This window comes from Pleurodeles waltl, chromosome 9 (genome assembly GCF_031143425.1).
Source record: "Pleurodeles waltl isolate 20211129_DDA chromosome 9, aPleWal1.hap1.20221129, whole genome shotgun sequence".
NCBI classification, from domain to species: domain Eukaryota; kingdom Metazoa; phylum Chordata; class Amphibia; order Caudata; family Salamandridae; genus Pleurodeles; species Pleurodeles waltl.
The window spans coordinates 705203243-705217729 of NC_090448.1; the positions used below are offsets into that span (position 1 = coordinate 705203243).

General features: G+C 39.3%; 1 protein-coding gene across 1 annotated transcript in view; it reads right to left on the reverse strand.

The window, feature by feature from the left end:
• LOC138259734 (solute carrier family 22 member 6-A-like) overlaps positions 1-14487 on the reverse strand; it is a 596554-nt gene that overhangs the window by 278765 nt on the left and 303302 nt on the right. Inside the window, exon 6 of the mRNA XM_069207627.1 lies at positions 13836-14050. Within this exon, the coding sequence (XP_069063728.1) occupies positions 13836-14050 (215 nt within the window). The remainder of the gene's footprint in view (positions 1-13835; positions 14051-14487) is intronic.

Genomic DNA, 14487 nt, shown 5'->3' on the forward strand with positions numbered 1-14487 from the left:
AATCTGACATGACAGGAAAATGTTACAGAGTAAAACGTGGAGTGAAATGGCTGTTTTTTTCATCTCAATTTCAATATGTTTTTATTTCAGCAGTTATTTTCTGTAGGAAAACCTTGAAGGATCTACACAGATGACCCCTTGCTGAATTCAGGATTTTGTCTACTTTTCAGAAATATTTTGCTGTCCAGGATCCAGCATTGGTTTCACACCCATTTCTGTCATTACCTCGAAGGAGACTAAAAGTACAAAAAATAGTAAAAACGGGTTATATCCCAGTAAAATGGCAAGTCAAAATTGTGTTGAAAAACCGCAAGCTTTCTTCTGCAGCCCTTTTTCCCCATTTTCGCTGTATTTTGGCTAACTTCTTTGTCTCATTCAGGGGAACCCACAAACTCTATAGTAGGTACCTCTAGAATCCCTAGTATGTTGAAAAAAAAGGACACAAATTTGGCGTGGGTAGCTTATGTGGACAAAAAGCTAGGGAGGCGTAAGCGCAAACTACCCCAAATTGCCAAAAAAGGCCTGGTGCCTGAGGGGGAAAAGGCATTTCAGCGATGGGGTTAAAGTGCCATTATAGAATTAAAAATGATGGTAAATGGTACAATAGGAAATTAAACTGACCACTGGTTCTCATAATCCTTCACATTAACTGCACTGGCCTCCTCTTCAGGACCTCCAACAAGGCCATAGGCCTGAGAATCTTAGTCAAACCATCATTTGTTCGGTACCACATTAATGCTTCATGCGTCAGACTTGTGCTCTTATAGTGACACATTTTTGGCTGTAGACAACCATTACTACACTGTAGAATAAAAGTACATATGAGGATTGGTTTACATTCTGTTATATCTTACACACCCATCATATACTGGCCGTTTTTTAAAGCTAGGGCCTCATTCAGGGTTTAGCAGAGTGTGAGGAATCTCATAAAATTGCTGTACTTGCCCTGCTCTAGTAAGAGTCGGGGGACCAGCTGAGTTATTGCTTGCACAGGCGCCACTGTTTCCACTGATGCAATTCCTGATTCAGCTGTTCATCTGTCACAAGACGGTTGGGTCACTGGGACAGTCATCACGCCCTATGGAGGGTGGTGCAGCGATAATCTTTTTTACAAGACCGTACCCACTATGTGAGACATTGTGGACACAGGAAGTGCAAATTTTAAATGGCACTCCTACACAAGTACAAACACTGTGTGCGTCTGGCCATTCATTTGTTTTCCAGTAGAGTCAAACTCCTGCTTTGGGAATTTGTTTTCTCTGAGCAAAATTGTTTTTACAGTGGGCACTTAAACATGGCGTCTACTTTGCAAATCTTCAGTGCCATAAAATAAACCACCATGGATCCCCTCCAGGTAGGCGGTTATTTCACAGTATCTTAAGAAATCCTCCTCATGTTGTATGAAGGTCACCTCTGCCTTCTTGTCTCACTGGTTTTAGTGGTGACACTAGAAATCATAGGCTTCAAAAGCCTAAACGCATTCTGAACCTAGCTGTAGCGGCTATATACATACTAGAGGGTTATATAATTGTGGTCTGCTTCTTAATTAAAGCTTTACCCTACAGATGCCTTTCATAAAGTTGCAAAATTTGGGCCTGTAACCAAAAGATATGATCATGTCACTTCTGCCCTTTCTTACCTTAGGGATTGTATGTGATTTCATAGACAAACGATTTAACTGAATACCATTCCTGAGAAACTATTTAATCTAAATGGGTTAATGGAAATTTTCAGGATGAATGGCATTTACCATTTCATTGTAACCAAATCATAGAATGTCTTTTATTTCAAATTTGGCTTCTGCATAAATGAATGGCTGCAGATCCTACTTTAACAAACATTTCTGTCAAAGGTATTTATTTCAATCATGTATGGCAGGGGACATTATTTCAGATTTATATTAAACAATTACTTTAAATGCTATTAATTCACTAAACCCTCACCACCTGTAAACATCATTCATATCTGCCCCCTAGCAATACCTCCCCAGTCATACACTACGCCCATCACTGACCCTTAAATTTAACCAAATCCTGGAACCCTATAATCCCTTTCTAACCCTAATCTTCATACACACCTGGATCCTAAAACCCCTCACCAGACCTAAATTCTACCCATCTCCAACCCCTAAAGTCCACCCATTCCTGAACTCTTAAAGGCCCTTCTACTCCTAAACTCTACCCATTTTCACCCATTCCTAAACCCTAAAAAAACTTTTTACACCTGAACAGAAACCATCCCTTAGCCTCAAAATCCCACACCACCCTCAAACTCCAAATCCCAAAACCCTAAAAAAAAAACTCACAACCCTGAAAACCACCCATTCATTACTCCTAAAACCCCTCACCACCACTACACTCCCCCATACTTGAACTCTAAAAACGTTTTATACAAATAAACTTCACCGACCCTGAACTCTTAAAACCCCACATCACACTGAAATTCTATCCATGCCTGAACACTAAAAACCCTTTACCACACATCAGTGAACCATCAAAACACTCACCAGCCCTAAACTCCAACCATCCCTGAATCCTAAAACTCCTCACCACCCCTAAACTTCACTTATCTGTGAACCCTAAAAAACTCTCACCCCTAAACTCCACCCAAGCCTGATCCCTAAAAAAACTATCGCCACTCCTACTCTCCACACATCCCTAACCCTGAAAACCCCCCATTGCACCTATAAATCACCCATCCTTGAACCCAAAAGCCCTTACTACTGCTAATCTTCACCCATGTGTGATGTTGCATGTTTCCTTAACATTATCTTTGCTTTGAAATGTTTGCTTCAATTTTCAATTTATTTGTATTCCCTTAATATTGTATTTCATTACAGTTGATTTTCCATTATTTAGTTTCCTCGCATGTGATTTCTCAGTTTTCATTTTCCCATTAATTCACATATATCATCATTTGGTGACCCTCTGTGGGTGCACTATGGTCCATGAGTACAGCATGCATCACTTACAAAGCCTTAAACATCAAATCTCCTAGATATCAATGAAAAAACTGTCCCTAGTTGGAGATTCTCAGAGCAATAACAAAATATTTTTCTCCCCTCATCCTTTGCGGAATATATTAGACAGGTCCTTCTAGAGTAACTGCCAGAAATTGAAACAGTCTTCCTCTATGTAGCAGGAATGCTTGTTGCCTTCTGTATTCAAATCACTTCTAAATAATTTGCTTTTTAAAAACACTTTAGTTTGAGTTATTATTGTTCTTATGATTAAGCTCTTTGTATTTCTATTGGTTTTTCTCTTCTAACTAGTCATGTCATTTACCAGTCTTGAAGCATTCACGACTCAATTGTACCCCAGGTTACGCTCTTGCTTTGGTACATTTGTTTATTGCATTTTGATATATACACCACTGTCTGTATTTAGTTTATTTCATTTTGGGAATTGATGTAGTTTCATCCAAGTCATGAGAGGCACTGCTGCACTTTAAATAGGATAAAAAAGAATATCCGATGTGTGAGCCAAGGAAAGCAGACTGTGATTGTTCACAAAAGCAGAAGAACAAGGGGTAAGTGTGTGATATGCCAAAGATTGTATTCAAAAGCAGAAGAAGCACAGAGGAAAGTGAGGATGAGGATGAGAACATGTGTATCAGGCAGCCGGCTGACAAAGAACTTGGCATAATGTACACAATGGAGTAGGTTTTCAAAGAAAATAGTCAAAGAATACATGATTCTGAAACTTGTTGGCCATTTTGGAAGCAAACAGGTGATACAGAAGATTACAAAGGGTAAGAGGAATTAATAATTCGCCAAAGCAAAAGAGGTAAGACTGGGATGAGAGAGGGGAAAGATTAACTGAAAAAAATGAAAGATTTGAGAACACATTTGAAAGATTAGAAACAACGAATCATCCATTCTCAAGTGACGTGTAGTTGTTAGGAAGAGTTGGGGTGGGTGGTGAAATTTTTAAAAGTTGGGAATTCTGAGAACCACTTCGCTGGTGAGGCGTGCCATGCAAATCCAACCTTCAAGAAAGGTTTTCAGCTTGGTAAACCAGTTTCTGGGTGTCATGTTCTGTGAACGATGCAGAGATTGATGTTGGATACATGCTGGGACAGTTAGCCAATAAAGACTGAATTGGGTAGCAATAATATGACCAAATGCAGCTTCCCCAGTAATAAGATAACTGCTGTGTAGCTGGCAGCCATGAAGAAGAGGATCTTTTTTCAAGGGAACCTCATTGAAGAGCATTAACTATCAATATGTGAGAGGACAAGGGGTTCTACAGTAGTTTAGGAAATGTGTGAGAAAGAAATGTTTGTTAATGCCGAGAACACTTATTCGAAGCCAATATATTTTTTTGTTTGATAGCATGCTACCTCAGGGAGAGAAGAGGGTCATTGGGCAAGCCAAGAAGGTTTGTAGTAAGGAGACAGAAGTGAAGAAGCAATGAGATTAACAATTATTTAATAGGTTGATGCATTTTGCATCATTTATTATATTGAATTTTGGTTTTGTCTAGGTTAATTTGAGGGAGGCAGTGGACACTGAAGAATGAATAATCTGCAAACACGCCTTTAATGTGGGATATGTTCTGTAGATGATACTCTGAGGTAAAGTTCTGACATCAGAATATTGGTGGAGGCGAATTCAATGTGAGGCTGGTATAGCACTCAGGGGGCCTATGCAGAAGGTCGAGCACATGAGTTTACAATAGAGAAAGGAGAAGAAGAATTCAAACTAGTTGAGGACGATGCCAGAGATGTCCACATGAGAGGAGAGAAAAGGAAGATTTTATGATGAATGACACTGAATACCAGTGAAAGGCTTAGGTAAACAAGAAGGAATGGTACAGCTTTGTCTATAATTTGAAGGTTGTCATCCGAGTTGGAGCATGGTACTTTAGTTGTTCCAGTGTAGGTGCAAGTCAGATTGGTAAATTTGAAGAAAAATTTAGTACATGGGATTGTGTTGTAGGGCTCTTGAAGGGCTTTATCAAAGGGCTGATGAGTAATAGGATGATAATTTGTTTTTTTCATAGCTGTTAAAGTTGGGTTCCTTTAGGAAAGGAAGAATTCAGGCCCATTTTCAGGGCAGTAAGGAAGAGGCTCTGTTAGCTGTATCACTTGCCTGTAGATACTTCTGACTGCAGATTCCTCATCTTAGAATATTCTCCAGGTGGGGGTGTGGTCTTGGTGTCTTGGTGTCTTTCAAGATGGTGGTGCTATGCTATGCTGGGATCTGAGTGGGGAGCTTTTTTCAATATTTGGGCCTCATAGTCACAGTTCCCAGGACTCATTTTAGCAGATGTCACCTCCGGAGTGGACGGTGATTTGCTAGTACTCCACAATTTCAGCTACAACATGCTTCAGGAGCCCGTCCTGGGAATTTATCATCTCACTTTTGAAGTCTCGCCCACCTTTTTGTGTGGTATCTGTGCACACTTACTACTCATTGCCAACACTTCCATAATGGGCACAGATTAATTCATTTCGTTTGATGATTTCACATTCTACTCATCCCAGAGCCTTCTTTTTCAACTGCAGCTTTACATTGGCCATGCACCTCTTTTCATCCTATATTTCTCTTCTTCTGCTTACTTCATGTTCTACATCAAACCCCAACCTGGATTCAACGAGGTTATGTTGATAATTTTGGAATAACAGTTCTATTTTATGAATGCTGACTCTTCTATCTTCAGGTTGCTAATCATGTGGGTCATATTTCCCCAATTACTGGTAGTAAAATGTGACTTTTTTCATAAATTGTCCCACCCTTATATAGTACAAAGTTGCTTTAAACAACCATTTTTCACATGTAACTTTACTCTCTGTATTTTACATCTTCATCAATAAGGTGAGCCTCTCTACTTTTCATTCCTTATGTCTTCTTGAGGTCTAATATTAGCATTGTTGCTGAATAATACTTTTTGAGGATTCTTTTATCTGAATATATTTTATGGCACATGGCACAAACAAGGAAACTTAACCTTATTGCATCACAAGCTACTTTCTCACTCTCAGACTCAGATTCTACTCTGCAACGCATGGAAGAGGCCACTGCTCACAAGTCAAACATTGACCCTATAATGACCTTTAGAACTTCAACACCTGGCAAAGTACCACTGGGATAAAATAAAAGACTTAAAAAAGAGCCTCCCTCTGCTGTCAAGTCAAATCTTAATCAATGTTAATAATTCTTGAGGTAATTTGCACTTTAAAGCCCTTTATGGAACAAACTAATACTACTCTACAATGCTTGAATGATAAATAGCCCTCTTTGGATGTACAAGTTTCAAGGGAAGAACAAATGATTATTGGTCTGCAAGATACTCCCTCAAGTATTGCGCATTTGGAGTCAGAAGTCTCAACACTCCAAAAATATAACAACAACCATCAAAATCTTAACCAAAGAAATAGGCCCTCATAATGACAATGATGGTAAAAACTGCCTCCCGCCATGGCGACGGCCACCAAAAGGCCATCACCGCGGCTACCATCCGTCCTACATAATATGACCCCAGCCGGATTTCTGCCACAAGAAGGGTGGAAATCCGGCTGTGGCCATACTCACTGATGTTGGTAAGGTGGCGCTGCTACCACCAGCAGCGCCACGCCAGTAGACTGCCGCCAGCCGTATTATGACAAATAATACAGCCTGGCGGTGTTCTGCTAGCGGGTGCTGCTGGCGGTAGCAGAGCCCCGTCCTGTCCCCTGCCGGAAGACCCCCTGGATACAGGTAAGTTGGAATCCTGACAGGGGAGGGGTTGGGGGTGTTGTGTGTGTGTGTGCATGTATGTGTGAGTGTGCGTGTGAATGTGAGTGTGTTTTTAGTGTTGTTTGTGTGTGTGTATGAATGTGTGTGAGTGTGTGTATGAATGTGTGTGAGTGCATGTATGAATGGAAATGTGAAGGCGTGTCTGCGTGCAAGTGTGGATGTGTGTGCGGATGTGTGCATGAATGAATGAATGCATGTGTGTATGTATGTTTGTATGTCTGTGTGGATGAGTGTGTGTCTGCATGTGTGTGTATGGAGCGAGGTTGGAAGGGATGAAGTGGATGTGGAAGTGGATGTGGAAGTGGATGAAGAGAGGGGTGGTGGTGTCTGGGGAGTGTTGGAAGGGGAGGAGGCCTCCTATCAGTGACAGAGAAGCACTTTCCTGTCACCGATAGGGCCTAGTACCATGGTTAACACCACAAAAATCATGGCGGTAGGCAGGGTCATGATACCACCGGCAGCACAATAGCGGCCGCCTGGCTGGAGATTATCTTCAGCCCAGTGGCTGCTACCGCCCTGGAGGCCGGAGTGGTACATTGTCGGATTGGCTTCAGCCAACCCGTGAATGTCATAATGTGGCAGTAAGTACCGCCAGCCTGTTGTCGGCACTACCGCCACATTATCTCCGACCGTCTGGGTCATAATGACCCCCATAATCTCCAAATGGATGGTCTTCTCGAGGGATCCGAAGGCTCTGACCCAATTGTTTACTTTCAATTGTTTCTCCCAGTTCTTCTAGATATGCCTTCTACCCATTTTAGCATTCAAAGAGTGCACATACTCTGCACGAGAATTTAATCTAAATTGAGAGGAGTTACACTTTTCTACCTGCAATATACAGACCTCCAGAAAATAATGACTGTGTTTAATCCAAAAAGCTAAGAATTTGGTCAGGTTGTAAACTCTACGTTTCTCAGAATGTAGCAATGGTCACAGTAGATCACTAAAAGCAGTCTCTAGATGTGCGACCTGCCCACAGAGTCTAGCATCCCAGATTTGGCCTTATTCATCCTTGCTAATTTAAAGTGACTTATAAGGATAAAATTATATCCTATGAAAATTCTGCTGCTCTTCTACAATTCCTTCAGCAACATGACAGAGAAGCAATGGAGGTCTGAAATAGTACATGATTATTTACCTGTCACCGATTTCATGTTTCAAAATAACATTATTGTGTCTCAGTAGTAGTGTGCTATGAATTTTTCATTTTATTCATTATAGTTCATTAACATGTTATCTTTTTTCATACACTGGTTTGTGTTTTTCATTTTATTTCCGTATGACCCTATGTCATATTACTCACGCTCCACACACTTGCTGCCCACTTGTCCTTTGGAGTGAAGATGTTGTCATCATCATCTTCTGGTGTTACCATCCCTTCTCATTTTTTTATCATATTCGTAGGTATGTTTCTTAATGGTCATTTGTACGACGGGTACTGTCTCTTCTTCCTTTTTGTACCCTACTTTTTAAGATCTATTTATTTCTTGTACCCTGCTTCACTTTTTCCCTTTCATTTTCCTCCCATTTTTTTACTTCTTTTCTATTTCCTTTCTCAAATCAATTTTTGTGTTTTTCAATGTTCCAATTGCTATTTATACATTTGTTTCAATTTATCATATCCGTTAATAATGTAGACATACAAATTATTCATGTTCCCACTTTAGTCTTAAATTCAGAGTTACCTCATGGAATATTAATGGTTTAGGTATCCCTAATAAATGACGGAGGGTTTAATCTCATTTAGCTAAGTTAAAAACAGACCTAACTTTAACTCAAGAGTAGCACTTGTCTGATTTGGAAGCTAACAAATTGAAAACATGTTGGGTTGGTAATGTATTTGTCTCACCTGCAATTGGGAAGAAACATTGTGTACTTATTCTTTGTCATAACAAGCTACAAATGTCAGTCAGAAGCCAGGAGCATGATTCAGAGGGCAGATGAATCATAGTTAAGTTGTTAATTCATATTTCTGTTACAACTTTTAATTTTTATGGCACTGCCTTTGTGGACAACACTTTTTCAACTACCATTCTGACAACCTGACAACCTGCACCACTGTAATGATTATTATATTATTCTAGAAGGTGACTGTAATCAAGTAATGGGTCCCATCTTGAATGGAAGCTCCAAACTTAAATATGACCATACCAAAATGTATACTCAGTTTAAATGTGCTGTTACTAGTAAATCTTTAGTCGATGTTTGGAAATTATGTTACCCAGACCTTTGTGAGTACTCTTTCTATTTCACTACCTCTTCTTTAGTAGAGTTTATTTCAACATCATTTATTTTCTGATGTGGACTCTATTTTGATATAAGATCATGTCCCAGTTTACGCAGATCTAGATTTTATACATTTCTCACTACATTGGCACTTTGATAATTCCTTACTACTGGCTACTAAACGTGTTTCCCAATTTGAAGTTTTAGCCTGAGAATTATTAGCTCAATAATACCAGTGGCACTTCCTTTCCAATGATATGGGACTCATTAAAAGCAGCTGCTTGTGGTTTTATGATCAATTTTGTCCAACAAAAAAGAAACCTAAGGAAGGTCAATGTAATCACCTTCTTGGCAAAATAAAAAAATAAAAATGAAAACAACTTTATAACTCAAAGAGTGATGTTTCTTTATGAGAATTATTAGGCACTAAATCTTCTTTGAATCGACTAACCACCAACTCTCCCTCAACGTATTTATTAAAAAGTAGCAAAAGATATTATGGTGGTCAAACTAAGATGGGTACACTGCTTGCCAATTATTTCAAAGTTAAGAAAGACTGTAAAAACATTGAAACTCTGGTTAATAACAATGGTGATATTATCCTCAAAGACATTTTAAATGAATTTGTCAAATGTAATACATCTTTATGTACTCCGGAATCGTGACCTTCCACTACAGATATCTCTACCTTTTTTCAATCTATTAAATCTCCCCAATTTCAACATATTGACTTTATTTCCTTGGAAGAAAATATCTTGTTAGTTTAAATTAATAAAGCAATGTCCATTATAAAGAAAGTGAAGGCCCCTCACCTGGATGGCTTCACTATTGAATTTTATAGTCGTTTTGCTAAGATTCTTCTTCCAAATCTTTTACTTTTGTTTAATACTTTCACCACAAATGAAGCATCTCAAGGCACATTTCAAGAGACCATGATTTTTTAATACCAAAAGAAGACAGAGATCATAAATGTTGTAAGAATTATCGTCCCATATCTTTAGTGAATATGGACTATAACATTTTTGTGAATATACTTGCTCTCTGCATTGATGCCATTCTTCCTGATCTCATTGGTCCATACCAGCTTTGTCAAAGGTCAGTTGATTTCTGATAATACCTGCCTTCTGTTTGACTTTTTAAGTACTGCCTCTACGTTAGACCATCCTTTGGCTGCTATAGCCTTAGAAACTGAAAAAGATGTAGACAGAATTGGTTGGGGCTTCATGTTTGCAGCATTAAAACGAATTGGATTCCCCCCAAACTATATAGTTTCATCTCTTTAATAAATACAGGTCCCAAAGCTGCTGTTTTTGTTAACGGTATACTAACAGATTACTTTCTTTTGTTTGGAGGAGTGCACCAAGGCTGTCCTCTGTCCCCTCTTTTGTTTATCATCACATTAGAACCCTTCTTTTTTAAGATTCAACAAGACCAAAACATTTCTGGCTTTGTGATTGGAGAACAGCATGTAAAGATGTCAGTTTCTGCAGATGACATCTTATTATTCTGCTCTCACCCTTCTAAAACATTTCCAGTCTTCCTAGAACATGTTTTAATATTTTCTCACATATCAAGTTACTGAATAAATACTGAATAAATACTGATAATTCTAAAATTGTACCTTTAAATATTCATTTTACTAGGCAACTTTTTGACTTTGTATATTTTAGCTGGCAGCCTATTAAAATAAAATATCTTGAATTATGGTTTACAAAGACTTTTAGAGACACAATTAAATTACATTTTGACCATATCATCAAATCCTTAAGTGACACTATTTCAAAATGGAACCCAGTAATTCTTTCCTGGTGGGGTAGATTCGATTCAATTAAGATGATGTTGTCACCTATTATTCTATATCTTATTTCCATGATCCCTATGAACATTCCAAATTCCCATTTAAAAAAAAAGAGCCTGATGATAAAGCATGTCACTGAATAACATTCAGTGAATGACAGTTCCTGTTAAGAAAAAGGCTTTTTCTTCTAGAACGAGTGGGCTCCCTTCACGTGATCCAAGGTTGACTCTCTTTTGATTGGTACGTTATACGTGATGGGCAACATGCAGAAAAATCTGTTATACATGCAGGTTTGGGTACCATGGATTGTGTTGGCAGGGCAAATGATAACAGTGTGATCCTTCACTGACATGCCTGTATGAGGTCCACTGGGTTTTTCTGGTAATATGCAGGCTTCACTGATTGGTCTGCTCGATGATGGGTCTCATCCCTTTTTTGAGAAAATACACTCTGCTTTGGAACGCTTGAAGGACAGCAGAACAACAGTGCCTTCCTTGTGGCTGTTGGTGTCTGCCAAATAATTTCCACACCAGTTATGGAAACCTAGGACATGGTATATAGACAGACACAGCCTTGCGAACCAGTAATGCAACAGAGGGCCAGGCCACATGAACTGTAACTTGGAACCTTAACTTTGTCTTTACATTCCTCATGTGTATGCCTTTTGACCTAATGAATGGCTGTTCATTGTGTCTCCTGACGTTAAAGACTGCCTTATTTATTGTGATTACGTCAGCTCCTCAGGCACTCTAAGTTCAAACACCTTAAAACATTTTTTTTTGGACACATTGGTGCTGAGGACTAAGGCCGCCTTCTTACTGAAAGTCATAACTCCCTTTTACATTGGGCAATCCATCCCTTTACATGTATTTTTAGCTACCACTCAAAGGAGGCTATAGTATATTGGTTGGACACCAAAAGAGCTTGGAGCTTTTAGAGATCATACCAAGGATCACCAAGAGGATGATAAACTTTTTGTGGGGTTCTCTAGAGCAAAAAAAGAAGGCTGTGTAGAAAAGGACCTTTATGAGGTGGATGTTGGATATTAGGATCGGCTATGCACTTGCCAAGAATTAGCCCCTGATGGTCTGAGAGCCCATCCTACCATGGCCAAGGCTGCTGCCACTGTGTCGACATGAGAGGTGCTTGTCCTTGGTCTTTTCCAGGCGGAGACTTTGGTGTTGGTGCATACATTCAATCACTGTCCGGGTGGAAAGGTCACATTGCCCACCCAGGGCTGCAGGAGGTTTTGTTATGAATCCACTCCGCAAATCTTCCACCTTGGGGAGCAACTGCCTAAAGCAAAATAATGGTACCACCCTGCAGAATCTGAAGAGCGGTCCCTGATGTTTCAGTATATTACAGATACTAATTTGCTTTGGGCTGAATGGTGGCCCATTCAAGGGTTGGGGGGCATGAATGGTTGGAGGTCTTTCCACATAGGAAGGGCTACAGGGACCTGCTTACACCCCTGTTGTGGAAGTACTGCTTTGGTATGAGTTCTAAGGTGAGAAATCTGAGGTTAGAAGTATCCATTAGAAGAATGTTACTTAAACATCAGTAACACACTTTTTGGTGGATCATCTATCTAACTGTAGATTCCTCACTGCCCTCGCACCTCCCTGTTCCATTAAATGGGCTCTTTGTAACATCTGAATAGGTCCCAAGCTGGTATAAAGCACACTGTTACCAACAATTGTTTGCACTCTATGTCTGAGGGTGGAGGAAAAAAAAGACAAGAAACTGATGTCAGTGTGGAGGTGTGCCACTTACATATGGATCCACTCTGTCACTTCCAGAGCAGTATGGAGCCAATGTGGAGTCTCACAAAGCCACCCAGGGATGTGTGGGAGCAGTGCTACAAAAAAAAATCTCTCTTCCTCAGGAAGGCCATAAAAACAGATCCATGTGCCTTAGAAATGATAGAAAGGAGAAATACTTAATCTTTTCGAAAGGCACCTCCTCAAATTCACTCTTCAGTTGCTTCACTTACAGGATTACCTTCAATAGAACAGGAATGCACATCTGAAGACGGCTCTACTCATAGAATGAAGATAGTAAAATGTACTGTTGGAATACGAAGGAATAAAAAATAGAAATAAACAAAACATAAATGTACTGTCTGGGTATAACTCTATGGTAATTCACAATTACATTTTCAAAAGCTTGTTTTTGACTGACCAAAGACTCAAGGAACAGGGAAATAAAGTGCTAATAGGAGTGCAAGAAAGAAAGATGTTAGCAAGCACAGATCCCTCTCTTTTACACAATGTACTCATCATTAATATGTAAAGAGTAATGTGGACTGTAACATAGTGAAAGAAAGTGTCAGGGACAAAACACAGGGCATAATGGAGAAACCCTTCCATAAGAAAGCAACACAGCTCATAACAATAAAAAAGGAGAACGTGTATTCCTAGAGGGACTGCAGTTGGCCTATGTGTTCCCATGTAGCAAAAAGACTGGGTTCTGCTGTAGGTCTGTAAAATGTAAATGTTTCTTCAGAATAATTGTTAGGTTTAGTTTTAAAATGAAGCTTGGGGGGAAACTTTTATAGTGAATCATAGTTTTTATCCAAGAAGATAGGCAAGAGCTTTCATGTTCTTAATGTTTTTGCTCCATGCCTGATTTTAATAGTTAGATTTAATAGAAGATGGAAAATGCGTTTATTGCACACTAATTTATATACATTTGTACAGTCTGGAACCTAATGAATTAATGTTGAATCTGCAATAAACCTGAGGTTTAATCTCCCAAGGATGGTGTAGAGTAAAGGATGCACAATTAAGGGAAACAAATTACCATTTCAAATCCCCCCAATCCATCAGAGTCGATCTAATTAGATCTACATCTTACACTCTGTATTCAGCTCCATAATATCTTATGCATCAAATGTTTTCACCTGATTGAATACAGTTAATGTATTGGGATAACTGGGTTTGTTTTTGGTGCTTAGGCTACATTTTGCTACAAAAAATGATGAGACCCCTCCATCATCCTCCATCTGGATGAAGTACGATTATTCAACAGAAAAATGTCCAAGATAAAATAATGATAAAAATAAATATTTACCTTCAGGCACAGCTATGCTGGCTAAGATGAGGAGTCCAGCCAGGATGAGACAGGAGGTCTGGCTGAAGCGACGGCCAATGTAGGTCACTCCCAAAGCTGCCAGGAGCTTAAATGGGATATCAATGACTCCAAAGATTACTTGCACCAGGTATATACTAAGTCCAAACTTCTGCAGGTCCATAGCTACGGCGAAGAAGGCAAAGCTTGTTGCAAACCTATAACAGTAATAATGATACACCTTAATACAATTGTGCACTCTACTCTTCAACATCATTGCTTCATCCTGGCATCCATGTACACCTTTACCAATGTAGCCAGTCACTCCAAAAATAAATGTACTGGTGCTCATGTTCACTATAGATGGTCACAGCAAGTAAGTGAGTTAGCAAATGACTGAGTTAGAGCATTTCTAAAATGCAAGCTCTGAAGGTATTCCATGATGTTGTTTCATTCAGATAATTGCAAAAGGGTGCTGTAGCACTAGACTGCCCACCAGTGACTTAACAGAAATAATCTAATAAGAAGCATGATGATGAGCTAGACATCGAGCTGACAGCCATTATCTAACAATTTCAGCTTATTTCTTCAACACAAATAATCAGTTGTCCACTGTGAACCAGTGGGAAGCATTTTCCAAATTTCTGCATTGATA